The sequence below is a fragment of the Macaca thibetana genome, chromosome 8 (assembly GCF_024542745.1).
Source record: "Macaca thibetana thibetana isolate TM-01 chromosome 8, ASM2454274v1, whole genome shotgun sequence".
Taxonomy (NCBI): Eukaryota; Metazoa; Chordata; class Mammalia; order Primates; family Cercopithecidae; genus Macaca; species Macaca thibetana.
In genome coordinates this window covers 116,061,707-116,089,297 of record NC_065585.1, presented here as the reverse complement: position 1 = coordinate 116,089,297, position 27,591 = coordinate 116,061,707, and the positions used below count along the sequence as shown (strand labels likewise).

General features: G+C 50.9%; 3 protein-coding genes across 9 annotated transcripts in view; 2 read left to right on the top strand and 1 right to left on the bottom strand.

Annotated features, from left to right (window-relative positions):
• PTK2B (protein tyrosine kinase 2 beta) overlaps positions 1–6,551 on the top strand; it is a 135,878-nt gene extending 129,327 nt beyond the window's left edge. For 2 of the 4 annotated variants that reach the window (XM_050802426.1, XM_050802428.1), the window contains 5 exons: positions 196–242; positions 1,233–1,370; positions 1,608–1,688; positions 5,456–5,635; positions 6,074–6,551. In XM_050802426.1, coding sequence (XP_050658383.1) covers positions 196–242; positions 1,233–1,370; positions 1,608–1,688; positions 5,456–5,635; positions 6,074–6,136 — 509 coding nt within the window. In that variant the 3' untranslated portion in view covers positions 6,137–6,551. Of the gene's footprint in view, positions 1–195; positions 243–1,232; positions 1,371–1,607; positions 1,689–5,455 lie in introns of all 4 variants that reach the window. The other 2 variants (XM_050802429.1, XM_050802427.1) reach the window with 1 other exon arrangement.
• EPHX2 (epoxide hydrolase 2) overlaps positions 1–27,591 on the top strand; it is a 163,921-nt gene that overhangs the window by 67,915 nt on the left and 68,415 nt on the right. The window lies entirely within an intron of this gene.
• CHRNA2 (cholinergic receptor nicotinic alpha 2 subunit) lies at positions 8,375–26,724 on the bottom strand. 4 transcript variants are annotated; one of them, XM_050802492.1, is made up of 9 exons: positions 26,254–26,724; positions 22,640–22,699; positions 22,234–22,351; positions 18,204–18,391; positions 16,974–17,197; positions 16,528–16,572; positions 14,430–14,539; positions 10,208–11,222; positions 8,375–8,888 (listed from the first exon to the last, which is right to left on the bottom strand). In XM_050802492.1, exons 4-9 carry the CDS (start codon positions 18,274–18,276, stop codon positions 8,763–8,765), a joined length of 1,593 nt encoding a protein of 530 aa, XP_050658449.1. In that variant the 5' UTR covers positions 18,277–18,391; positions 22,234–22,351; positions 22,640–22,699; positions 26,254–26,724; the 3' UTR covers positions 8,375–8,762. The 4 variants fall into 4 exon arrangements, with proteins under 4 accessions (XP_050658449.1, XP_050658450.1, XP_050658451.1 ...); XM_050802493.1 differs by having other exon boundaries at positions 8,378–8,888; positions 22,193–22,351; XM_050802494.1 differs by lacking the exons at positions 16,528–16,572; positions 16,974–17,197; positions 18,204–18,391; ... (1 more) ...; positions 22,640–22,699; positions 26,254–26,724 and having other exon boundaries at positions 8,379–8,888; positions 10,208–11,217; positions 14,430–14,510.

Sequence of the window (27,591 nt, the reverse complement as noted above, 5' to 3'; positions counted from 1 at the left end):
CAGTGCTGTCCCTGACGACTGTGAAACCAGAGAGACCAGGAGGTTCTTTCTCCTTCCTGCTTCCTGGATTCAGAGTTAATTTCCCTGAGGTCTCCTGGTGGTAGAGGGGAGGGGGTTCATTTGATGTCAGCAGGTACGAAGGGAAGGGTTGGAGTGCTGAGAACTGCCCCCCACTTGCTGTTCTTTTTGTTGCAGTGGAGTTCACAGGGCCCCCACAGAAGCCCCCAAGGCTGGGCGCGCAGGTATGTGTTGGCTCCGCTGAAACTGATAAGAAATGAGAGTGAGAGTTGCACAAGACTGAAGACCATGGACTATGAAAGCTTCACAGTTCTCAGAATGCAGTGCAGTGTCCTCATTATACAGATGAAGCCCGGGGCAGGGGGAGTGGGGTGGGGTGCCTTGCCTAAGGCCACACAGCTAATTCATGAAAAAGCAAGAGGAAGAACCAATCTCCCACCCTTCATCCCCCTACCAGACTTGGAGTAGAACTCCCTGGTCCAGCCTCAGGGAAAGGGATGTGGGTTCCCTCCCTCTTCTGAGCTTCCTCACTTGGTTTCCAGCATCCATTTTTCTTACATCCATCTGGGGTGGTGCTGGCTTTCTTTCCTCTGGAACAGTGATTCTCAGCCTTGGCTGTCCATTACAATCACCCAAGGAACTTTGAAACCCTCTGCACAGGCCAGGTGCAGTGGCTCATACCTTTAATCCCAGCACTCTGGGAGGCCATGGCAGGAGGATTGCTTGAGCCCAGGAATTCAAGACCAGCCTGGGCAATATAGCAAGAACCCGTCTTTACTAAAAATTGTTTTTAAAAATTAACTGGACTTGGTGGCATGCCTGCTACTCAGGAGACTGAGGCGGGAGGATTGCTTGAGCCCAGAAGATCAAGGCAGCAGTGAGCTATGACTGTGCCATTATACTCCAGGCTGGGCAACAGAGTGAGACCCTGTCTCTTCAAAGAAAAAAAGCCTACCTGCACCCTATGTCCAGGCGGTGGTTCTATTAGTCTGTTGTGAGGCTACCACTAGTATTTTGTTAAGGTTCCTTGGCTGGAAACTGCCCCAGAAGTGGACAGGGGCATTGCATCATGGGACAGGGCATGATTGTTCTAGAGAATAGTCCTTTCAAATCGGGCTGGTGGTGGAGGTGGCCGCAGTAGTGCCTGCCCAGGAGAGAATGGTGCCACGCTCTGGCTCTCCTCCACTCACTGGCCACCTGTGTTTTCCCCTTAGTCCATCCAGCCCACAGCTAACCTGGACCGGACCGATGACCTGGTGTACCTCAATGTCATGGAGCTGGTGCGGGCTGTGCTGGAGCTCAAGAATGAGCTCTGTCAGCTGCCTCCCGAGGGCTATGTGGTGGTGGTGAAGGTGAGAGCAGGGCCGGGTCGGGGAGGTGGAGGCAGCTCAACTCTGCCCTGAAGGAAGGAGAACTGCGCTTCCTGTTGGCTGGCCCAGCAGATCCTGTTAGAGCAAGCTGGGCCAGGGGAATTGAGTCCCAGGCCACTCATGGGGCCAAGCACCACCCCAGGAGAGCTCTCCCCAGGGGAAACCTGGCTGTCTCCAAAAGCCACGAGTGGCAGCCATCCTGCCCCTTTCTCTCCTCAGAACGTGGGGCTTACCCTGCGGAAGCTCATCGGGAGCGTGGACGATCTCCTGCCTTCCTTGCCGTCGTCTTCACGGACAGAGGTGAGTGTCCTATCCCAGACAGCGCCAAAGGCTGTTGCTTTGCTCCTGCACCCCCACCTGTTCCTGCTTATGCTTCCATCAGAGGCTCACAAGGGCTGCCTGGGCAACGTCATGTCTGTCCACGGAGTCCCCACCAGGTGGGTTCTGTGTGGCTCATCCCATCAGCTACCACCAGAGGGCTAAGAGGGCACCCAGGGACCTGGCCAGATGCTAGCGGGGATTTCCTAGTTCAGGTCTCCAGATGTGGCAGTGAATTCTTACTGAGGTTATGCTAAAGGGGACACACCTTCCTTTCCCCCCTCCTATTATCATTTGTCTGGTTGCCTTGCCGTCTGTGTTAAGATTAACATGGATGAGTCATAGAAATAGCACTTAAGGTTTCTTTAATTATTTAATCTGATTTTCTTTATTTAAATGAGAAACAATCACTGAAAATCAAAACAAGAGTCTTGGTGCTCCAAGAGATGGTACCTGCGGTAGGGAGAGTAAAGGCCCCCAAAGATGTCCACATCCTAAGCCCTGGCACCTGGAAACATGCCCCCTTCCATGGCAAAAGAGACTTTGCAAATGTGATAAAGTTAAGAACCTTGAGATTAGGAGATTGTGCTCAGTTATCAGACTGGGCCCAGTGTTGTCACAGAGATCCCGGGGTCAGGGGTCCTGATCTTACCGGGATCTCTGTGACAACACTGGCTGGGTGTGGCAACTCACATCTAGAATGCCAACCCTTTGGGAAGCCAAGGCAAGTGAATTGCTTGAGCTCAGGAGTTTGAGACCAGCCTGGTCATCATGGCAAAACCATACAAAAATTAGCTGGATGTGGTGGCCTGTGCCTGTAGTCCCAGCTGCTCAGAAGGCTGAGGTGGGAGGATAGACTGAGCCTAGGAGGTGGAGGCTGCAGTGAGCCATGGTCACACCACTGCACTCCAGCCTGGGCAGCAGCGACACCCTATCTCAAAACAATAAATAAATAAAACAAGAGGGAGGCAGTGTGTGACAAGAGACACACGGTCAGAGTGACAGATGTGATGGATGAAGGAGGTCGCAGGCCAAGGAAGGCTGCAGCCTCTTGGAGCTGGAGAAGGCAAGGAACAGGTTCTCCTCTGGAGCCTCCAGGGAGAACCAGCCCTGTGGCCACTTTGACTTTAGCCCAGTTGGACCCACTTCAGACTTCTGCCCTTCAGAACTATAAGACAATAAATCTGTGTTGTTTTGCGCCACTAAATTTCTGGTAATTAGTTGCCAAAGCCATAGGCACACAATACAGTGCCATGGGACGTTTGTTGGTTGTCCGCCTGGAGCCCTTTGATCCCCTGCTTCCCAGCGGCCAGCCCTGCGGCACAGATGACTACCACATCCCGCCACTGTCCCTACTGTCAGTGGCTGCCCAAGGCAGGAGAAGGCAGGAGAGTTTGGGCCAATTCCTGGCCTCTCTCTCAGGGGCAGTGACAACCCATGCAGGAGCCCTAGGTGGGGCTGTGGGGCTGTCTTATCTCAGTTAAGAGCTCCTTACCCTTGGGATGCCAACCCATTCATTCATTCATCTACTTCATTTGTAAATACCTCTTGGGCACCAGCTACAAACAGGCACACCTCATTTTATTGCACTTTGCTTTCATTGCACTTCCCAGATATCTCATTTTTCACAAATTGAACATCTGTGGCAACCGTACAATGAGCAAGCATATTGGTGCCATTTTTCCAACAGCACGTGCTCACTTTGTGTCTCTTCACATTTTGGTAATTCTCACAATATTTCAAACGTTTTCAGTATGATTATAACTGTTATGGTTGGTGACTGGTGATCGGTGATCAGCGATGTTAGTATTGTAATCATTTTGAGGGGCCATCATAAACTGTGCCCACAGAAGACTTATCAATAAATGTTGTGTGTGTTCTGACTGCTCCTCCGACCATCCATTCCCCTATCCTCTCCTTGGGCCTCCCTTTTCCCTGGGACACAACAATATTGAAATTAGGCCAGTTAATAACCCTACAGTGGTCTCTGCATGTTCTAGTAAAAGGAAGAGTCGCCCACCTCTCACTTTAAATCAAAAACTAGAAATGATTAAGCTGCGTGAGGAAGGCATGTTGAAAACCAAGATAGGCCAAAAAACAGGCCTCTTGTCCCAGTTAGCCATGTTGTGAATGCAAAGGAAAAGTTAGCTACTCCAGTGAACACATGAATGATAAGAAAGTGAAACAACCTTATTGCTGATATGGAGAAAGTTGGAGTGGTCTGGATAGAAGATCAAGCCAGCCACAACATCCCCTTTTCCCAAAGCCTAATCCAGAGCAAGGCCTTCAATTCTATGAAGGCTGAGAGAGGTTCAGGGAGTTGCAGAAGAAAAGTTGGAAGCTAGCAGAGGTTGGTTCATGAGGTTTAAGGAAATAAACCACCTCTGTAATATAAAAGTGCAAGGTGAGGCAGCCAGTGCTGATGGAGAAGCCGCAGCAAGTTCTCCAGAAGATCTAGCTAAGATCATTGATGAAGATGGCTCCACTAAACCACAGATTTTTCAGTGTAGATGAACGACTTTCTATTGGAAGCAGATGCCATCTAGGACTTTCATAGCTAGAAGAGAAGTCAATGCCTGGCTTCAAAGCTTCAAAGGACAGGCTGACTCTCTTGTTAGGGGCTAATGCCGATTGAAGCCAGCGCTCATTGGCCATTCTGAAAACCTTAGGGCCCTTAAGAATTAACCTAAATCTACTTTTCTTATGCTCTATAAATGGAACAATGAACCCTCGATGACCACACATCTGTTTACAGCATGTTTTACTGAATATCATAAGCCCACTGTTGAGGATTAATGCTCAGAAAAAAAAAAAAGAGATTATCTTCAAGTATTACTACTCATTGACAATGCCTCTACTCAAGAGCTCAGATGGAGATATAGAAGAAGATTAATGTTTTCACTGCATCCATTCTGCAGCCCATGGATCAAGGAGTAATTTCTACTTTCAACTTCTATTATTTAAGAAATACATTTCTAAGGCCATGGCTGCCATAGATAGTGATTTCTCTTATGGATCTGACTAAAGTTCATTGAAAATATTTTGGAAAGGATTTACCATTCTAGATAATATTAGGAACATTTGTGATTCATGGGAAGAGGTCAAAATATCATTAACCATTTGGAAGAAGTTGATTCCAACCCTCATGGATGATTTTGAGAGGTTCAAGGCTTCAGTGGATGGCTGAGCAGTGCCTCACGCCTATAATCTCAGCATTATGGGAGGCCGAGGTGGGAGGATCAGCTGAGGTCAGGAGTTTGAGACCAGCCTGGCCAACATGGTGAAACCCCATCTCTACTAAAAATACAAAAATTAGCCAGGCATAGTGGCAAGTGCCTGTAATCCCAGCTACTCAGGAGACTGAGGCAGGAGAATTGTTTGAACCCAGGAGGCGGACGTTGCAGTGAGTTGAAATTGCACCACTGCACTCCAGCCTGGGCGACAGGAGCAAAACTCAGTCTCAAAAAAAAGATCAGATTCGCATTTTAGAAAGCATGAGAGGATGTTTCCATGAAGGGATGGTCAGGCTGGGCCTACACAGGGTCGGCTGGGGTCTGAGATGTCAGTCCTTGTAGACCTGACTCCACCCTGCACCAGGTGTTGCATTCAGCCCACTCCTAAGTCTGATTTGCTTCCAGGGAACTTCTGATTGCCTTGGCCAGCACGCAGGTGGACACCTCTGTGGCTTCCCTATCCTCCAGGCATAGATTTTGTGGCCCCTCAACCTGTCCTGTGTGATCTTCCTACAGATCGAGGGCACCCAGAAACTGCTCAACAAAGACCTGGCAGAGCTCATCAACAAGATGCGGCTGGCCCAGCAGAACGCCGTGACCTCCCTGAGTGAGGAGTGCAAGAGGCAGATGCTGACGGCTTCACACACCCTGGCCGTGGACGCCAAGAACCTGCTCGACGCTGTGGACCAGGCCAAGGTTCTGGCCAATCTGGCCCACCCGCCTGCAGAGTGACGGAGGGTGGGGGCCACCTGCCTGCATCTTCCGCCCCTGCCTGCCATGTACCTCCCCTGCCTTGCTGTTGGTCATGTGGGTCTTCCAGGGGGAAGGCCGAGGGGAGTCACCTTCCCTTGCCACTTTGCACGACCCCCTCTCCCCACCCCTACCCCAGGCTGTACTGCTCAGGCTGCAGCTGGACAGAGGGGACTCTGGGCTATGGACACAGGGTGAGGGTGACAAAGATGGCTCGGAGGGGGCACTGCTGCTGCCTGGCCACTCCTCCCTACGCCAGCCTGGTCCATGCAGAGGGCTCCTGGGGGTGGGGGAGTGTCACGCGGTGCCCCTAGCTTTATATATGGACATGGCAGGCCGATTTGGGAACCAAGCTATTCCTTTTCCTTCCTCTTCGGCCCTCAGATGTCCCCTGATGCACAGAGAAGCTGGGGAGAAGCTTTGTTTTGGGGGTCAAGCAGCCAGTGAGATGAGGGATGGGCCTGGCATTCTTGTACAGTGTATATTGGAATTTATTTAATGTGAGTTTGGTCTGGACTGACAGCATGTGCCCTCCTGAGGGAGGACCTGGGGCATAGTCCAGGAACAACCTAATTGGGAGTCCAGGCACAGGACGCTGTGTTGTCAGCAAACCAAGCATCAGAGGGAAGAAGCAGAGAGATGCGGCCAAGATAGGACCTTGGACCAAATCTACTCTCTTCCTGCCCCTCTTTCTCTCTCTTCCTTTACTTTCCCTTTCTTCTTTTCCCTCTTTTCTTACTCCTCCTTTTTCTCCCCCCGAGCCCCGTTCTCATCTGCACCCCATTTTCTCGCGTGTTTGCATAAACATTCTTTTAACTTCTTTCTATTTGACTTGTGGTTGAATTAAAATTGTCCCATTTGCTTTGCGGTTTGTTTTGTTTGTTTGACCCGCCCTTTGTGGGAGAATGGGGACTGTAAGCCAAGCCTTGGAAGAAACCGATTGTGTTCATGTTGGACGGAGATCAAGGGCCGTCCAGTGCTGGGCATCGGCCAAGGAGGGACAAACGGCGATGCCCGGCAGTGGGTCAGGGGTGTGCGCTGGCCTCTTTGCCCTTGCAGGGGCCGTGGGGGGCGACTTTCCAGGAGGGACCCAGAGCAGTCCCCTCCATGGCCACATGAGGAATGCCATGTCATTTCTCTCCCAGTGGGCCCCCAAACCACCCAGGTTCCGGAGGGGCTTGGGTGACACTGGTGATGTTGAAGTGTGGCTGGCAGGGAGGGGGCCACACAGTTGAGTGAGCAGTAGGTGCAGCTTTATTTAATCTCTTTATTCACATGCAAGACGGATGGGAGATGTGGACAACAGGAGTGAACATCACTGTCTCAGGAGAGTGGGTCTGGGAGCCTGAGGCCTCCGGAGAGCAAGCGGGAGGAGAGGGGAGGCTGGGGGCTGCATGCATAGGAGTAGACAGGAGACAGAAACCAGATGGGCCATGAGCAGGGGATAGTGGGAGAGGAATGAGGCGTGGCAGGGCGTGGGCCAGGGTGTCACAGGCAGGCTGGGAGTGTCAGGGAGAGATATTTCGGGGTTTGGAAGGAGGGGACCCCTAGGACCAAAAGGAAACTGGAAGCTCGCCCTGGTCGGCTTCCTGCCTGGAGCCTCCACACTGTCCCAAGAAGCCAGTGCCCACATCTGTTAGCTACCAAGGTCCCACCCTCTGGTCTGGACAGAGCTGGGGAGAGGTTTGCTGCCCGATCCCAGGAGCAGCAGCTAGGCCTGGGATCCCGGGTGCAGCCTCAGGCTTTGGGGTGGTGCCTTCCAAAGTGCACACACAGGCGGCTCTGAGGGGTTCAGAGCAGGTCAACACACCCTGGGGCTCTGGGAGAGACGGGCCAGGCTGATAAGGGATGGGATCACAGCTTTGCCATCTACATAGCAGTCCTGGGGCCCAAACAATCCAGCTTGCTCCCCTCAGCCACTCAGAACAAACGCCTTAAGTGCTGACCCACTCACCCGGTGCTGTGCTAGGTGCTGGGGATGGGAAAAATAACAGGCAGAGGTCCTGCCCTTGAGAAGTTCAGAATCAAAGGAACTAAAGGCAAAGATCTTCAACTCCCAAGTGAGGCCTCATGCTGATGGAGCCAGGCACAGGGAACAGGGTTCCTGGGGAGGAAGGAGGGCGGAGGGAGGGAGGGAGGACAGGCCGAACGAGATGAGTTTGAGTTGGGTCAGGAGCAGCTCAGGATGGGCTTTCACGTTTGCCCGCTGCGCGTGTACAGACATATGGAGGCCCTGCAGGCCATGGCTCAGCTCTGCCAGACCTCCTGGGGGCCGGCTGGTGCAGAGCCATTTTGCAGCAAGGAAGGGAGAGGAATGACATCAAGGAGAAGCCTGGAGGCTCAAATGTGCTTCCAGATGGATGGAATAGCCCAGCCACCTGTATCCAACAATCCGTCCCTCCCCAGTAGGGAAGATCTGCCCTGCACCTCCACCTCAGGTGCAGGCCCTGCCTCCCACTTCCTCCCCTTCCGGAAGAGCCCTTATTACTCCCCTGCTGGATCGTACAGCTCAGCACCCTGCAACTCGGACAGACTCCGAACTTCATCCCCAGCCTGGCTGAGAGAGACCCCACCTGGCTCTCCAACCTCCTACCTCACCTGGCTGTTCTCCCTGGCACTTCGGGCTCATTCCCAAGTCTAAACATTGTTCAGAGCCCTTCCACCCCCAAGGAACCCTCCCCTTTGCCCCCATGGCCCCTCCTTTGAGGTCTGCATTCCCTTCCTTGTCACCCTGGCCCCACTGTCCCCCTGGTTGACCCTTCTGTCACTTAGGGTCTGCACTGCTCCTCCAGGAGAATCTTACTCTGCCCCACTTGGTCACCACACTATTGTGACCTTCTGCAGAGCTTCCCTAGCTCCTCAGTATCCAAAACAGGAGTCTGCACCCAGCAGGCTCTCAGCCCTGGTACAATAATGTTAAGCTGGATGGAAGCCTGCAATGCCTGGGTCAGTGTCCAGACTCCGCAGAGAGACACCTGCTCACCCCAAAGAGGACACTAGAAGCAGCTGCAGCAGAGATGGTCAAAAGATGGCCAGCGGGGGTGCCCTGGGAGCCAACTTGAGGGAGGTGCAGTCAGATCATTCCAGCTAAGAATGGAGGCAGAAAGAGGCCGATGGTCCCCAGGAAGCAGACGATGATAAACAGCCAGAGGAAGATCCTGTCAATGACCATGGCGACGTACTTCCAGTCCTCCTTCACCTGTGGGGAAGACAGCACACAGTGACGGGGGCCAGGCCCAGGAAAAGGGATGGGTTCCCCCCATGCACAGCCCCTGCACAGATGGCCACTGGGGGCAGCAGTAACTGCCCCACAGAGACCTTGGGGAGCAAAGGTCAGCGCACGGAGCAGGGTGGGTGGAGGGGAGGGACGGGCAGTTTCAAGGCTCCCCCTCCCATCCCAGCCCCTCCACATGTCCATGTTTTGCTCCCAGACTATAGGTAAAGGAGGCTAGAGGGACGCAAGGAGGCGGCAGGACCACCCAGGGGCATGGGCCCTTCTAGGGAGTCTGCAGTGACTTCAATGCAACACCGGACTTTGCTGCCCACAGGTTGCCTCCTCACCCACTTGCTGGAGCTGGGGAGAGGGAAACAGGCGAAGGTGGCTGGGACCCCTGGCAGGCTGGGGGTGGAGCAGGGGCTTTGTAGAACTTGGGCTCACAACCCAGACAATGGAGCCTGGATTCTTCACTGCTCCTGGATGACATCATGATTAATTTCCTTATCTATTCACCAAGGCCACTCATAATAACCTCCCAGCCTTTCATCCTTCCCTAGGCTGATAAGAGTAGTGGTAGAGTAGTGGCCCTGACCCAACTCAAACTCATCTGGTTCAGCCTGTCCTCCCTCCCTCCCTCCCTCCGCCCTCCTTCCTCCCCAGGAACCCTGTTCCCTGTGCCTGTCTCCATCAGGAGGAGGCCTGTGCTACAGTAGTGGCCTGCTCATGTAACAATGGCAGACAGGGGCTGGGGCAGGGGTTAGGGTGTGGCCAATGCCATGGCAGGGGCGGGGGAGTGGAGTCCACCTGGCACAACCAAGAATCTGCAGGGTTTGTGGTTGAAGAGTGAAGTTTGCAAGATCCTCAAGAGTCCATAAACAAGAAAGCAGAGGAAGAGACCATCCAAGACAAAAGACAAAGGCTGACGCTGCAGCAGCTGACTTTCTAGGTCTCTCCTGAAATGCTCCCCCTGCTTCCCGCCACCTCCAAGGCAATGGTGGGAGGAAGGCATGGGGTTCAGCAGCAGGGTCCTCCCTCTCTGGCTCTCAGGCTCCCTATTAGGCTGAGCTGCTCATGCCTGACCCCATGGTGTGTAAACTGCCACCTGCCAATAAATGTCCTCAGAGGGGCCAGCTACATGTGCTCTCTCACTATTTATTCCATACTTCTAAGGACCATGACTGAGGGAAGTGGGTCCTCACGGGAGGGGCCTGGGCTGCCCAAGCTCACACTCTGTGGTAAGGTGGTTCCCCGCTAAGTTGGTGGGGTCACCTAGGCTGGCCCCTCTCCCAACCCCAACGCACCGAAGAGTCGGCATCCTCAGACCGCAGGTGGTCGGCAATGTAGTGCACGCCTTCCAGTGCCTTCTGCATGCGGGGTGACAGCAGCAGCTCACCCTCCTGCAGCACAGCCTCAGCCTTGGGACCTGAGGCTCCGGAGTGCAGGTGGCCGTGGCTGCAGAGGGTGCCCACAGAGGGGGCCACGTGACCTGCACATGCCCATCTGTCCTCCTCCTCCACCACCACCTCCCTCTCCTCAGCATCCACGTTGGTCTCCAGCCAGTGATAAGAGGGGCTGAGTTTCAGGCCTGGGGGGTGGCAGAGCTCCAAGGGTGGCGGGGGCCGGTTCATCAGAAGCCACCTGGGCACACAGCCCAGAAGGGCCCCCCGCACCCAGCGGGGCATGGTGTGGGTGCTGGGGGAGCGGTGGTGCACATTGAGCACGAAGACGGTGATGACGATGGACAGCGTGACGAAGATCATGGTGAACAGCAGGTACTCGCCGATGAGCGGGATGACCAGCGAGGTGGACGGGATGATCTCGGTGATGAGCAGCAGGAAGACGGTGAGCGACAGCAGCACCGAGATGCACAGCGTGATCTTCTCGCCGCAGTCGGAGGGCAGGTAGAAGACCAGCACGGTGAGGCAGGAGATGAGCAGACAGGGGATGATGAGATTGATGGTGTAGAAGAGTGGCAGCCGCCGGATGACAAAGGCGTAGGTGACATCAGGGTAGATCTCGGCACAGCAATCGTACTTCTTGCTGTTGTAGGTGCCCGTGGCATTGACAATGGCCCACTCGCCGCTCTCCCAGTAGTCCTTCAGGTCCACCGTCTGCTCCATCTGCTCCAGGTCGATCTTGGCCTTGTCATAAGTCCAGGAGCCGAACTTCATCTTGCAGTTCTGCTGGTCGAAGGGGAAGAAGGTGACGTCGATGCTGCAGGAGCTCTTGTAGATGGCCGGGGGCACCCAGTGCACAGTGCCCGTGGAGAAGAGGTGGGCCTTGGTCATGTGGGTCACTGCAAACTCCCCATCTGCACTGGGGAGAGGAGAGGAGCTGGGGAGACCCCTGCACACCCACCTGCCTGAGCCAAGCTACTCAGAGAGCTGGCAACAGGGGAACCCCAAGAACCAAGTCAGACCCGGCCACCCTGGTGGGGTTTATTTATACAAGTGTGTAAGTCTCCCCCGGCACACACATTTATAGCCACTGAGCTGTCTTGTCAATTACTACCTTCTTAAATACAAAAGGAGGAATTGTGAGGAATAGAGTGAAGTACCAAGAATTCTAAAAACAACCACTAATAACATTTTGATGATAAATATGTGTATATAAAATGTAAAACGATTATATATACATTATCAATATATGACAATCATATATATTTGTGATCATGGGGTATATGCCATTTGATTGCCTATTTTTAGTCATTTAATATTTTATTTCATTTGCAGTAAGGAAAGAGTTGAATAGACACAAGGCCAGCCACACCACAGGGGAGATGGAGATAGCGTTCAAAGCATCTCTTCCAAACTTCACAGGTTAGGGGTTTTTCAAAGGCAGTTTTGGGGAAGGGGGGGTGTGGCCAGGTGCTTGCTGCTGATTGGCTGGGCGGAGATGATATCGCAGTGGGTCAAAGCTGTCCTCCTGTGCGCTGAACATTTAATATTTTAGAGTGATATCTATGAGTCTAGCAGATGATGAGTCAGCCCCTCAGGAGGGCGATCCCTTTCCACCTGGGATCATCCTTGCTCAGAAGAGACCTAACATCTTTGCGGGTGAAGATACTCCCTTGAATGTATCCATTTAACATGCGTTTTTGAGCCCCTCATCCACTAGGGCCGGTACCAGAGCTGTGCAGAAGAGGAATATGAGAAAGGTCCCTGCCCTTAAGGAGCCATGAGGAGATGAGACGTCTCCAGGAACCACTGCAACATCAGGGAGGCAGCTGGCAACACTAGGAGGGCGGACTGGGTGCTCCTCGGGCCCTTTGGGGGAAATCTGGGAGGTGAGCAGGGTCATCGAGAACCCTGCCATTTGGAAAAGGCCTTGACTGATGGCAGCATTTGGCTGAGACATGGGCAGAGAGCTTTCCGGTAGAGGCTCGCACAGGGACAGAGAGTGTGAATCAGGGGTATCGTGGGACTAGGCATTCAAGGGCCCACAAGGAGTCTGGGGACACTGGAATAGTGGTGACCAGTCAGGCAGCACTTCCTGGAAGCCTCAGTCCCTGATTCCACCAGGAGGTGGCTCAGTGGACTCCTGCTCTAGTCTTTAACCATCCTCCCTCCCCCTCTAATTCCCACAGCCAATTCTAAAATCCAAGAAATCAGAAGAGTGCTTGGGAACAGGGGGCCTTAATCCCCCATGGAGTAGTTCCATGGTAGAGATATAGGCAGGCTGGAAATAGGAACTTTGTAAGAGAGTAACAAATACCTTGAGACAAAAGTTTTAAAAAAAAAAATTCTTTTTTGAGGCGGAGTCTCACTCTGTCATCAGGTTGGAGTGCAGGAGTGTGATCTCGGCTCACGGCAACCTCCATCTCTCGGGTTCAAGCGATTCTCCTGCCTCAGCCTCCCGAGTAGCTGGGACTACAGGCACACACCACCATGCCCGGCTAATTTTTGTATTTTTAGTAGAGGCGGGGTTTCACCATGTTAGCCAGGATGGTCTCAGTCTCTTGACCTCGTAATCCGCCCGCCTCGGCCTCGAAAGTACTGGGATTAGTACTGGGTGAGCCACCGCGCCCAGGCAAAAACAAAATTGTTTTAAAGCATTGTGTCACACACAATGACCACTAGATGGCAACATGTGCTCATTTGGGGGAAGGAACCTGGCAAACTCTTTGACGCCTTCCTGTTAACCTTGAGTGGGGTATCTGGGTGGAGGGGAGCCTTTTCTAAATGTCAGCAGGACTTTGGCTTGGAATTTTGTACCCCCCCAAAAAAATTTCTTGTAATTAATCAAGTAACACTAGCTGAAGTCTTATTGGGTAATCCTCAAACTCAAAGTCATAGTTGATGTAGGACTTTGCTCCTGACCTCTGCCACCCCTAAAGAAAACAGAAACCAGAGGATCCTGGGTGCCAGCTATGGGGCACAGAGATATGACAGGGTGGGGAGTTCGTGAGTCCCGCAGCAGCTGCAAACACTAGGCACCTGAGATGTGAGAGCTGCCAGTGTGAGAACTCAGGATGAACACGTGTTCACCAAAGTGACTTAGGTGAAAGGGCTTAGTTCTGACCAGAACTGGACAGTGTAAAAAAACCATCTGACCCGTCTGAAGACAAACAATCCAGAAATGGGTCATTTTTCCTTTTATTTCTTTCTTTAAAAATAGCATTTCCAAAGTAGGATCAAATGAATTGGGAAATGCTGGGCTGGGTGGATGTCTTTGCTGCAGGACTTCTAATAACATTTTTAAAACGCTATTGTGCTCTGCCATTTTCCAAAAGACTTGGGTGGGGATGGGGGTGGGTGTTACATGCAATGTTATCCAAAATTACTTGACCACAGAACCCTTTTTCATACCTATTTATAACTCAAAGAAGCCATGCTCTATAGCCACACCTTAGAAAACATTTTTAGATGAACGTAACACCAAACATCTTTTCATTTTAACTTCTTAACTTCTAAGGGAAGAATTGCCTGATACCAAATACAGAAATGAAATTATAGATGTCTATTTATTCCATCAAAATATTTTTTGTTGATTTTTCTTTTGTCCACTGGGGCTCTCTTTAGACTCCTCTGCCTTCAATTAACTTCTTGACATTGCAGTCAAAGATTACTCCTTTTTAGTCTTGAAGACAACTACAAAATAACGTGATTGGGAAAAAGGAAACTGCACACCAAGGAAGTGCATGGCCTTTGAAGGTGTTGGCCGATGCTGCCTGCCTGTCTGACCAACACTGCCACCCCTCACAACTTCAACCCCAAGGCATTGTTTTTAGAGCCTGCACCACATTTCTCAAAGAATACTCCGTATTGACAAATCTCTGTTCCTCTAGCACAGTGCCAGGCATCGATACCTAACAGGTGCTCATCTGCCATTCATTTTGGTGTAGAGTGAGAACAAAAGAAAAGAAATGAAAGAATAAAGAGAGAGGTGGGGGAGACATGCTCAGCAAAGCAGTTGAGAAGGAGGCGAGGAAGCTGACACCAGGGGTGCCCCTCCCAAGGCCATGGACCCGGCCCCTGCCAGTTGGCCTCCCCTCATCCCCCCAGGACCCCAATGGCTTCCTACTTGTTGTAGAGGACAATGTCGGGGATCCAGATCATCTCAGAAGGGACCCGGAGAGATGTGATATTGCCGAAATCGGCGGGGTTCCAGCGCAGTTTGTAGTCGCTCCACTCCTGTGCGTGGGGAGGAAGTTGTGTCAACCTCGCTTTCAGGGAGCAGCCTAGGGCAAAGCTAGCACACCCCAGGGATGCCCAGAATTGGGCCAAGCAGCCCCCTTGGAGCAGCCAGGGCTCCCCACCCAGCCCAGAATAGTGGAGGGAGCTGCGGTGCTGGGAACGGGCTCTTAGCAAGTAACCAACCTTCTCGCTTTGCCTGGACTTTAGTAGTCAAGGTCCTGGGCACATGAAGTTCACCCTTGTCCTGCCTCTAGTCCTCGTTCTGCCAATCCCTGGCTGGATGACCTTGGTGGGCCACCTCACTCATCTCTAGTGAAGTCTCTCATTTTTAGTGCATCACAGTTTATGGTTTGTTTTATACTCTCCATCTAGCAAAAGCCTCCATGGGACAGCTAAGCAGGGAATGCAGAGCAAGTGAAAGCATCTCCCCCATTTAGCAGATGAGCAAACTGAGGACCAGAGACAGGAAAATCAACCTGCCAGAGGCATACAGTGAGGCAGGGGAGTTACCCTGGGACCTTCCAACTGCACTCCCAAGTGCCCCACAGGAGTTCCACCAGAGATGGGATCGGAGCCCTGCCTCCAAGGCCTCCACCAAGGCAGGTCCAAGTCAGTCCCCCTGCCTCCATCAGGTTTGTATTCTCTCTGTATTCCATCTGTCAAGTTTTCAGGTCCAACCAACATTTTGAGGCACCCACACCAAATTGGGGTACATTAATCCTCCCAGGCATGTGGTAGTAGACTGCGTTATCCTCATTTTGCAGATGAGGAAACTGAGGCTCTGAGGGGTTACGTAGCTCACCCAGTATCACAAGCTAATCAGAGGCATTGCTGACTGGCCTGACTCATACTCCAGTACTCCTTCCTTGCCCTGCCACCCCAACCCTGAAGCCCAGGTGACCAGCCCATGGGGACAATTGGGTCAACCCAAGTTCTAGTCTTGCCTCCCTGCACACACACACACCACATGACTGGGTAGCTTCCAAGTTCCTGCTTCCCTCTGGCCCTCAGTTGTCACATCCGTAAAGATGAGCCAAGTGACCCCTAACAGCTCCTGGATTATGGCATCAGAGGGAGGGAAGATTCTGACCTGAGCGGGATTTGTGCGTCCTTTCCTGAGTCTAACTGGGTTCTATGACTGTCTTGACCAGTAGTATACAACAAGATCAATGCTGGCCCAGTTTCTTTTACTCCCTGTCTCTTGGGACCCTCACTCTGGATTCCCTGAACCACTAGGCAAGAAATCTGACTCCCCTGCTGGAGAGACCCTGAGGGTGCCTGAAGGGGACGAGGGGCCCATCTGAGTCCAGCCTTCCAGCACCTTCCAGAGCCTTCCGGACATCCCCGCTAAGGGACATATGTGTCAATTAAGCTGTCTTAGACCCTCCAGACCAGATGAACCCTCACTCAAATACCACCAAGTAACCCTAGTGGTCACCATGTGAAGCAGAAGAAACCACCCAAACTCCTGGCCATAAAGCCATAAGATACAGTGAGCTAGGAGCTGCTGTGAGCCTGTAAGTTTGGGGGTATTTGGGTGGCAGCATAGACATTAAGCACTCAGCGTTCTCTCGTAGGAGCCTGGGGCTCGGAGTCAGGCACTGCTGGGCCCCCTTTTCCAGGCCAGCTGCTCTCTGCTTCCTGCTCTCCTGAGCTGTAAAATGGACAGAATGAACCCCTCCTCGGGCTTTGGGGAGGATTCCGAAGTAGCAGGGATGAATGGATGCTTGCTCCCAGGAGAGCACCACGTGGCTTTCTAGTGCCTGAGGCAACCTTCTCAGGCACTAGACTCAAGTCTAGCCACCAAGAACACAGGCCCTGTGGAAAAAGTCAGCTTTGGGAACATCCCATGTGGCATCTGCTTGGTAAACTAAGTTCAGGGTCTTGCTGTTCCTTGGTCTTTCACTAGCGAAGAAGTCCTAGGGGGGTCTGGGGTCCATGGATTCCCAGTAGGCTCCTGCCTGGACGGGAGGAGGGGCCCTCACCTGTTTTAGCCAGACGTTGGTGGTCATCATTTGGTTCTTCTCATCCTGGCCCAGAGATAGACAGGAGCAATTAGAGGGGTTGGCCCAGTCCCAGAAGACAGGGTGGAGTGGGATGGGCTGTTTCAGACCCTCTGATAGGACACCCCAAGCCCATCCCGCCCACCATCCGCTCTGAAACCCCACCCTGACTCAGATTCTCCAGGATCGCACAGGCACTGCTGCCAATCAATGCCCTCCTAGGAGGGAGCTCCAGAGCTGGGAGAGGGAAGGGTGTAGCAGCCCCGGGAAGAGCCGTCCCCGCCGCCACCCCAGGTCACTGCTGTGCGTGAGGGCTGGGCCGGGGTAGAGGAAGGGGGAGGGGGGCGGGAAGCGGTTGGGGGTGGCGGGAAGTGGTGGGTGGTCTGGGATCTCCTTCCCCGGGGCCAGGGGTGGGAGGACAGGCGCACCACGTCGATGAGCTGAGCGATGGACAGTCCGAAGCGCACAATCACCACATCTGAAGTGTTGGGCACCGGGCGCGCCCAGCGGTTGTAGCCCCGGAAGAGGTGTTTGAAGAGCCGGTCCTCAGCCTGGGTATGGGATCCTCCCTGCGGCAACGCCGTGGGACTGGGAGAGGAGAGGGGGTCTCCAGGAGCCCTGGGAGGTGGGCGCTTGGCTTCCTCTCCACCTGCTATCAAATCAGAGCCACTCAGCCTCATTGAGCCTCAGTTTGCTCATCTGTAAAATGGGGATACTTATCCAGAACCTATCTCAAAACACCGTTGAAGATGGCAGATGATAATGTCTATCAGAGCTGAGCACAGCATGAGTAGGCTGTGGGGTCGTGGGAGCTCAGGAAAGGTCAACTGCTTTGTGATGTTAGAGAAGAAAGGAGTGGGAACTAGTGCTGCAGGGGTCGAGGGGAAGGGGCAGAGGCAGGGAAGTAGGGAAACCTGAATCTACAGACAAGATTCAGCCCCATATGGAGGAGCCCCTGCGGGGACAGGGAAGTGAAAGAGATGCCTGGTCTAAGTCGGGGGCTGCAGGGAGAAGGGCTCCGGCATTGCAGTGAGCCTGGCCAGGGTCAGCGGTCTCCCGTTCCCACCCGCTTGTTGGATGAACCATTAATGCTAACAGGGAAATAGACCGCTTTGGGATCCTCCCCAATTTTTTCTTAAACCATGGGCATGTGCCACTTCCTATCAGATAAACAAAGCTTTTCAAAATGTTTCTATGACATCACTCATGTCAGTTTTCACTGTGTTCAGCAAACAGCTTCACCCCTTCAGGGCTCTGCTGTCCAAGCAAGTCGAGAACTACAGCTCCAAATCCCAGAAAAACGTGTCAGCACCATCTGGGACAGAAAGCGCTGCATCCCGGGTGCCTCCTGTATCCCGGATTCTGGTCACAAACTTTCGTTTAATCCTCACAATAGGCCTGGGAGGTACACAATACTATTTGCATTTTGCAGCTGAGGACATTGAAGCTTGGGGACATTTAAGGTGACACAGATGCTAACGTCAGAGCTGTGACCGCCCCTCCACCTCTCCCAGTGGAACCAGCCACCCGGCTGATGGCCTCTGAAGTCCCCTGCAGCTTTGACGGTTGCAACGAGTCCACCTGCAGACTCCTTCCTACAGTTTGTGAGCCAACAGGCGTGAGATGAAGTCTTACAATGACAGGTGACAAGCACTCACCTGCTGGGGTCAGAAGGAGCCACCACAGACTGAGCTTTGTGAAGGACAGGAACGCAGGACGGGAGGGGCCCATGGCTTCCCCTGAGCATCAGGAGGTCAGGTCAGGGCTTCACTGTGGGTTGCACCTCAGACCATGTCTCCAGCAGAGCTGCTGCTGGATTCTGCGAGGCTTCCTCTCACCACCAAACCTGAGCAAGCCCAAGAAAGGGCTCTTAGGGTCGTGTATCCTTGACACAGGCATATTTCTGTTTCTCACGTTCTACACAGGCATGAAATGTGAGCAAAAGGCCCTCAGCAGGCTTCTCAGCAGTTAAGCGCTCCTGGGCTCTCCCTGGCTTATTGAGGAATCAGCCTCTTCCTCTTTCTCCAGTCAGCCAGCGACTCTGCCCTAAGACCAGCCCTGACCTGCTGGACAAAGGAGGGCACAAGATGGGACCGAGGTCCCCATTGCTTTGCCTCAGTGGTCATCTGTAAAATGGGGATAATCATACTGCAAAGAGTGATCGATAAAAGAATCAGGGTACTATTCACAAGATCCAAAGGGCGGAAACAGCCTTTTGTCCAAACAAATGTCCATTAGCTGATGAATGGATGGACAAAAGGCAGTAAATCCTTACAACGGAACATGATTCCACCATAAAAAGGACTGAGGTGCTGACACTTGCTACACCATGGAGGAACCTAGAAAGCATTCTGCAAAGTACCAGAAGCCAGTGGTAAAAAGCCACGTACTGAAGATGATATGTAAAATATGTATTTGGTCTTCAATCCTATTTCCTGGAATACAACTCCTAAGATACTTGGAATCTGCAAAATGATGACTTTTTGCATGACCGGTGGCTGGCAGCCCCTAGGCAGCTGCAAGATGGGGCTGGTCACAGGAAGACAAAGGCAGGCTTTATAGGGTTAGGACTTTCAGCCCCGCCCCTCAAACCTCCAGGGACAGGAGAGGAGCTAAAGGTTAAGTTGATCGCCAATGACCACTGGATTAATCAATCATGCTGCATGATGAAGCCTCCATAGAAACCTGAAAGAACAGGTTTTAAAGAGTTTCTAAGTAGCAGAACATTGGAGGTTCCTGAGGGGTGATGAGCCCAGGGAGGGTATGGAAGCTCTGTGCCCCTTGCCAAACCTTGCTGTATGCATCTTGTCACCTGTATCTTACACTATCTCTTATAAGCTAGTAAACCAGTGTTTCCCTGAGTTCTGTGAGCCATTCTAGCAAGTTAGTCGAACCCAAGGAGGGGGTCATGGGAACCCCAATTTATAGCCAGTGGGTTGGAAGCACAGGTAAAACAACCCAGGACTTGTGATCGGCATTGACATTGGGGGGCAGTGTTGGGAACTGAGCCCTCGACGTGTGGGATCTGAGCTGTCTCCAGGTGGATGGTGTCTGAATTGAATTAGAAGGCACCCAGCTGATCTCTGCTGCAGAACTGACTGCTTGCTTGTGGGTGGGGAGAAGTCACAGAAGTTTTCCGTGTTGATTGTTGTGGAGTGAGAGCAGAGAAAAACAGTTTGTGGTTTTTCCTACACAATGTATGATCCCATTGATATGGAATATGTAGAACAGGCAAATCTATAGAGACAGACGTAGATTAGTGGTTGTGGGGTGGCAGGAGGGAGGGATGGGAAGTGACTGCTTAATGATCACTGAGTTTCCCTTAGAGGGGATAAGAGAGCTCTGGAACTAGATGGTGTGGTATTGCACAGATGTGTGAATATACTAAAATTCACCAAATTGCACACTTTAAATGGGTGAATTTTATGGTATTTTAATTATATCTCAAAAAAACTTATTAAAAAATAAACAAACACCTCGTGGATTAAGAAGCAGCAGCTAGGCCGGCGCGCAGTGGCTCACGCCTGTAATCGCAGCACTTTGGGAGACCGAGGCGGGTGGATCACGAGGTCAGGAGATCGAGACCATCCTGGTTAACATGGTGAAACCCTGTCTCTACTAAAAATACAAAAAAATAGCCGGCGTAATGGCGGGCGCCTGTAGTCCCAGCTACTTGGCAGGCTGAGGCAGGAAAACGGCATGAACCCGGGAGCGGAGCTTGCAGTGAACCGAGACCGTGCCACTGCACTCCAGCCTGGGTGACAGAGCAATACTCCATCTCAAAAAAAAAAAAAAAAAAAAAAAAAAAAAAAGCAGCAGCAGCTACCTCTCTTGACTGTGGTGACAATGATATTTGCCAAACATGAAGAATCAATACACAAAGGGTTCTGGTGACCAGAAGGACACGGATGTCAAAGATCGGGGTAAACATAATGTTTCATGTGAAATGAATGTTTCATAATTGGGAAAGTCGGGAAAAGCAGTATTTTAAAATATTATTTTATATAGTGTGTGATTTAAATCATATATATATATCACTAAAATAACATTATTGCCTTACAAGCTTACACATTCAAATTAGCATTTTTTGAAACAGCCCCCCATGGGGAGAAGAGCGAGGCCTTGTGTTCAGGGACACATCGTGTGTGCGGTCTAGGGAGATAACAATGGCTCTTGGTACAACTAGTGAGTGCAGGATTTCCTTTGGGAGGGTGAGAATGTTCTGGAACTAGATAGTGCTGATGGCTGCACACTGTTCCAATTGTACTGAATGCCAATAATGATCAATTTTATGTTATGTGTACTGAATCACAACTTTAAAAAAAGAATAAGGGTAAAAGTGGCTTTAAAAATATAAACCAAGGACTGGGCACAGTAGCTCATGCCTGTAATTCCAGCTCTTTTGGAGCAAGACAGAAGGAGTGTTTGAGCTCAGCAGTTCAAAACCAGCCTGGGCAACATAGTGAGATCCCCTGTCTCTGCAAAAAAAATTAAAAATTAGCTGGGCATAGTGGCGTGTGTCTATGACCTCAGCTACTGGGGAGGCTAAGAAGGGAGGGTCGCGTGAGCCTGGGAAAATCAAGGCTGCAATGAGCTATGATCATGCCACTGCACTCCAGCCTGGGCAACAGAGCAAAATCTCATCTCAAAAAGAAAGTAAAAATCAAAGTAAACCACCAGGTATGAGAGAATCAGAATTATTATTCATGGAGTTGTGAAACCACTTTTATCTGGTCATTCTCATCCTCCCACCCACCCTGACCCAGCCTCTCAACAGTGTTTCTGGCGTCACTAATCCTCCATCTCTTCCAGGGCCTCTTGCACCAACCCATCCTACCCTCCTGGCAGGAGATGAGAGCAGGGCTGGTGCTGGCAAACGTGGCTTCGAGTCCTGGCCCCACCACTGGCTGGTGGTGATCTGTGAAAGGTCACTCAATCCCCCTGGGATTTTGTCTTAAGATAAAGATCGAACACTTTCTGCCCTGTGGGAGGAGTGACGGGAGCAAACGGGGTCATTTGTGTCCATGAAAGTCCCTGGGGAACTGCAGAGGGCTGATCAGGGAACAGGTTGCTCTTGTGGTTGTCAGGGCCCATGATCCAGTGGCATCGCACAATGACAGTTTGTGTCAAGTAGGAGAAGAGGAATGTGGGAAGGATTTCATGTGTTGGAATTGCTGTCGTATACTGACTATAGCACAGACACCAGAGTGTTTGGGGGGAAAAGGGCCCTCCTGCATCAATTTCCCCAGAAGGTTTCAATTCAAAGACTTGTTGGAAATAGAGGATTACATTTTTCTTCTGTTCCCTTGGGAGAATATTGCCCCTGTCCACCCGCTGCCCTTATCTTCCATGCCACCCTACACCCCACCCTGCCCTGGGATTCCTCACTTTGTCTCAGTCTTAGAGGTTCCTGGTTCCTACCTGGCTCTGAAAATCCCCAGCTGGCAAGTGGAAAAGGCTGGTGGTTCCCAGCATATGGAATAAGCTGCCCGAGAGAGCCTCCCAAAGCTCTCCCAGAACGGTGCCTCCGTGGGGAAGAAGCAGGGAGTCCTGGCAGTGGGAAGTTTCTCCACAGATAGGCCTGATATACACAGCCCCACAAGAGCTCTCATTCAGGAGTGCAGCTTTATATAATGTTTAAACTCACATCGCCCTGCAAATTATGCAGAATGCTTGTACAGCACCCACCCCAGCCTGGGCATCAGCAGCTTCTGTGGCTCGAGTGAACCGCAGTGGCAGGGTCTGGGATCTCTGGCCCTCGAAGGTGCAGGGGCTTGTCCCCAAGGGACTTCCCCCAAGCAGACCACTGCAAAGGAAACAGCACAGCTACCTGATTACCAGAGAGGGCTAGCATTACCATCTTGCTCTTTTCTCTTTTAATCTCTTTTCTACATATAAATAGATCACCTGTGTTATCTCTGGGCACAGGAATTAGAGGCGAATATTATTCTTTTTGACAGTTTTCTGCATTTTCCAAATTTCCCACTATCAGCAGGTATCGGTTACTTAATATCAGAATAATTTTCAAGTGGACAGCAATACCTGTGGTGTGTTTTACGCACCCTCCCCTCATCTCACAGCAGCAGGAGCTCACCGAAACTGTGTAGATTTGACTCCACTCTTCCGTCGGAATGCAGTGCAGTTCATCAATCAGCTGTGTAAAAAGTGGAAGCAACTCCGGTATCCAGCGACAGATGAATGGTTAAACAAATGTGGTCTATCCATACAATGGAATATTATTTATCCTCAAAAAGGACAGAAATTCTGATCCATGCTACAACACGGATGAACCTTGAGGACATTATGCTAAGTAAAATAAGCCAGTTACAAAAAGACAAAGACATTGTGATTCCGTTTATAGGAGGTTCCTAGAATAGTCAAATTCATAGAGACAGAAAGTAGCATGGGGGGGTGCCAGGAGCTAGGGCGAGGGGAGTGAGGGGCTGTTGTTCAATGGGTGCAGAATTTCAGTTTGGGATGATGAAAAAATCTGCAGATGGGCAGTGGTGATGTCTGCACAACAATGTGAATGTTCTTAACACGAGGAACTATATACACTTAATAATGGTTACACTGGTAAATTGTGTTATGTATATTTTACCACAATAATAATTTTTTTAAAAGTCAGCTGTGTTCATCTGGAATCACCTCAGGGCTGAGGCCCGGGAAATGGGATCGCCACATTGATCTCAAAGGTCAAATGGGGGCTTTCAGAGAAAAGTGGAACTTCCTGTCGTGAGGTCGCTCCTTAAGGGTGACCACTGTATCTTATTCACCTCTTCCCTCCAGCCCCAAGCAAAGCCCCAGCCCACTTTGTGGGTTCCACGTATTCAGAGCCACCTGCAAAAGGTACCCAGGGCGGGAGGAGAGCTCCGAGAGCCTGAAGAAGGAGACCAAGGCTTGTCACTTAATTTGGGGAGCAGCACGGCTTCAAACATTTGCACTCATAGTGTGATTGTTGACTTTTCTTTGTTTATCTTTCCACTATCTCATTCATTTTGTGTTGTTGTTGTTTCACGCTTGGACTGTAAGAGAATGTACTGCCTCATTCTTCATCAGGGCCAACAGTGTGCCAGGCACCAGGGACAGGGAACTGAGTGAACTTGAATAGAGAAGAACCAAAAGGAAGGAAAATGCTAGAGTCTCATCCACTCATCCACCCCTAATGTGGGGCATGATTTTATTCATTTAGCCCCATTGCTTCCAAAGCCATCCAGGGAGGTCCCAAGTTCCCCAAGGCATCCTTTCCAGGCTTTTTACAACTCTCCACATTGGGAAGCTCTTCCCGGAGTCTGAATCTGCATAAGCGTCTGAGAGATGCTTGAGTTGGGTTGACTTGAGTTTAGAGACCCTAATGTTGTCATCAAAGATTAAATTTCATTAATACCCAGGGGAAACTGCAGAGGAGGTGAGGTTTTTTCTCTGCTCTCCACAATCATTCAAACACCTGATAATCACAAAGCTGCCATTCTGGTTCCTTGTCTCTTGTCTCTTTCATCCTTTCTACCCTGGAGGATTTAAGATCCTCAAAGATCTCATGCCCATTTACATGTGACTCAGTGCCATCTAGAAGTTTCATTTGCTAGTTAAAATAAAGAAGAGTTGTGAAATTCCATGGCTTATGTCTACTTTCATACAGGCATAAAGTTTTTGCTAGATATTAGAACACAGGGCTGATTTGGTGCAGGGAATGAGGATTTCAGAATCCCCCCTGATGTTAATTCCTAAAAGGTCTTCCTAAGAACACCATGCATTTATGTTTTTTTCAGATTTACAAAGTACTTTTGCAGCTTTGACCTATTTGGCCCTCACATGACCCCTAGGAGGGTGTGGGGAAGAGATATTATTATCTCTTTCATGTAAGTTAAAAAGAAAAAAACTGATATTCAGAGAAGTTGACCAAAGCCACATAGATAAAAAGTGATGAAGCTGAGATTCAAGCTAAGATCTTTAGCTTCGAAACTAGAATGTGATAAATTATAATGTGGTGTTAACTAGGGGGGCAATTTCATATAAGCAACTCAGCCAGTACTCACCTGTGTTCTGTAGACCCTAGCACTGTGTCTGTCATTGTTAAGCCACCATCAGGACTGAGGTCTGTTGAGGACAAGTGAGGAGAGGGAACAGGCACCTCACCCCAAAGCTAGGTCCACCTGGATCCCAGATTCTAGGAGGTTCCTCTAGTGCAGATTCACTTTCTTATCCAGCCAATCAATATCGTTGCAAATTCCAAAGCTATCATGTGTTTCACCTTTTAACCAAGTGCATTTTTTAAAAAGGAGATTTTTTTTCTCCATTAGTGAGGATAGGAATCCAGGCATACTAAAATTGCATCATGTAGAGATCCAAGGAGAGCCACCCTGGACCCCCCAGAAGAATGTGCAAATAAGATGCGGTGACTCTAGAGGATGTATTCCCAGCAAGATGCCTCAAATCTGCACCCCCTGTGATGAGCCCACTATATCATTTCATTTAACTTATCACTGGAAACCAAAGGAGGAATTGTTCCAGGTGATTGACAGTAATTAGAGGGAACTTCCACCTCTGGTTAGGAAGATGTCAAAAGAAAAAGAGCTGCACACTTTGACCCTCTAAGTGGCTGGATTGGCAGATTTGGGGAAGAGGAGAGAATGGAATGAGGTCCCTGGTTGTAAAGTGGGTCTAGGTGAATGGGGTGTACAGAGAAGCCTATGTAAAAGAGATTGCATATGTAAAGTGCTCGGACATCAGTGTCCCCATTGGGCTTGTGTCGCTGCTCATGTACACCAGTGCCAGCCACCCCCACCCCACCCCCACACTCACTGCAGCATCTCTAGCCTGCTTGAATCCTGGTTCTATGGAAGTCAAGGTGATTTGAGCTCACTTCCCTGCCCATGGTTCTACTACTGCTGTTTTCAACTTCCCACCCACCAGCCCACATTCTCCTCTTTTTACTAATACTTCCTTCTCCCGAAAAGGCTGCTTCCATCCCATCTGGTTCCTTTCTACCGTCCAGAACCTCCCCAAGCATACGGGTCTCAGCTTTTTCACAACTGGCAACACTACACTCCCAAAGAAGCCCCTCCATTAGAGAAACTGGTACTGTTTCTTCTTCCCAATAAATTCACTAGAGGTGCTTAGGGGCTAGAGGGTATATTTCTAGCTTTTATATCTGCTTTGCTCAATCACAGAAGTTTAACATCTCAAGGTTGGGTGGGATCTGGAAGGTCATCTGAACTACCACACCAGCTGATGGAGGAATCCACTTCACAAACGCCAGCCTTGGAACAAGCCCAGCTGTAAAGAACTTGAAGAACCTTGGAAGGTATTTGCCTTCTAAGTGAGTAAATAGCATTGGTGTCTTTTAGCCCTTTTAAAGCACATAGACAATTTACTGAATGAATAAATAAATGAACAAAAGAACAGACAGCAGTAATAAAGACATAGGAGCAGATACAGTATAATAAAGCCACTATTCCTGAGACTGGGCTAGCCATCCTAGCCAGGAGGTGTTCATCGTCACCTGGCTGTGGACAGCCTCAGCAGGGACAACCAGGAGACTAAAATATTTCTAGGAGCAGGTGACATCCAGCATTCCGACATAAGTACCCAGAAACTGCTAGTATTTCTCCTGAGTACCCAGAAACTGCTAGTATTTCTTTGACCCCACATCCACAATCTCTCCACATGCATGCCACCCGCAACATAAGCCTTGGGCACCTTTCTTACCTGTGGTTACAGAAGAAGACAGGTCATTCAAAGGATGCAGAGAACCAGCCTGGCTTGGACATTCTGGGCAGCTGACAAAGTCACCCCAGAAATAGAGTGGCAGGTACAGAATAGAGCTCAGTCACTTCATTTCATGGTCAAACAGAGGCTGAAGAGTGAGGGTTTAGAGACACCCCGTCGAGCGGAGGACTTACGTGAGAGGCAGCTGGCTTCCCAGGGACGGCTGGGCAAGCTCTGCAGAGAGGTGGGTTTTCCTGGGGCTGTCCAGCTCTGGCAGCCAGAGCAGCTTCATGCAGGCACCACTGACAGCCCAGGCAGCCCAGCACAAGCGATTCAGCAGGTGAAACGCAAGCCTGGCCCCAGGAGGGGATGAGGGCTCAGCACTCAGCACACAAGCACACAGGCTCACACCGCTCTCTCTGTCACACACACACACACACACACATACACACACACACACACACACACAGCCTCTCTGGAGGGGAAGGAGGAGGAGCCTGTGACTTTCCAGCCTGTGTCTGGTGGGGACAGTGGCAGCTCTGCCCTCCCTCTGTCCAGTCACCACGACGCTCCCTTCCCTGCTCTCTGGACCCCTAGAGACAGCCTGCTAAGGAAGAGAGGAGCAGCTGGGCCAAAGGCTGCTGATAGATCAGGTGCCACGAGGACTTCCATTGTCCTGTGGATTTAGCCATGTAGAGTTTTTTGGGGGATGTTGGCAAGACGACTTTCAGCAAGGAGTAAAGACAAAAGTATGATTTCAATGAGTTCAGGGGCGAATGGGCCAAGAAGGCTAAGTGATAAAAAGTAGAAACAATTCTCTCACAGACTTTCCCTTTAAAAGAGAGAAATATGAGGGTAACTGGAGGGAAATGTGGGCTCAATATGTTATTGAGTCAGGATCACTGCCTGGGGCCCCTGAATGCAAACACAGGTTCTGGGTCCTGGGTCCTGGGTCTGTCTGTCAATATAGCAGTAGAGTTTTGAAATGAGGAATCCACTTCACAAATTCCAGCCTTGGAACAAGCCCAGCTGTAAAGAACTTGAAGAACCTTGGAAAGTATTTACCTGCTAAGTCAGTAAATAGCATCGGAAAAATTGGAGTAAGGACAGAGCTGCTGGCCAGTCAGCCCACGGTTCTCTCCTTGCCCTCCTCCCCTGTGAGACCCCTCCCCCCACCACCCTAGAGGACCACCAGTCACTCGCGTGGCCACCCAGTGTGGCTGCTTCCCTCTCACCCCCTCAGCCTCCTTGCAGGTGACCTTGCCTTTGATTTTCCAGAGAAGTCTCCTTTTCTCCAGCATCAGATCGGGACTCCCGTCTCCTCCCGTGCATGGCGAA

Coding starts and splice junctions, on each gene's coding strand:
- CHRNA2 (XM_050802492.1), bottom strand. CDS start 18,276: ATGGGCCCCTCCCGTCCTGCGTTCCTGTCCTTCACAAAGCTCAGTCTG. Junction 17,198..18,203: donor GCTCCTTCTGACCCCAGCAG/GTGAGTGCTTGT, acceptor CTGATTTGATAG/CAGGTGGAGAGGAAGCCAAG. Junction 14,540..16,527: donor CCAACGTCTGGCTAAAACAG/GTGAGGGCCCCT, acceptor CCCCACGCACAG/GAGTGGAGCGACTACAAACT.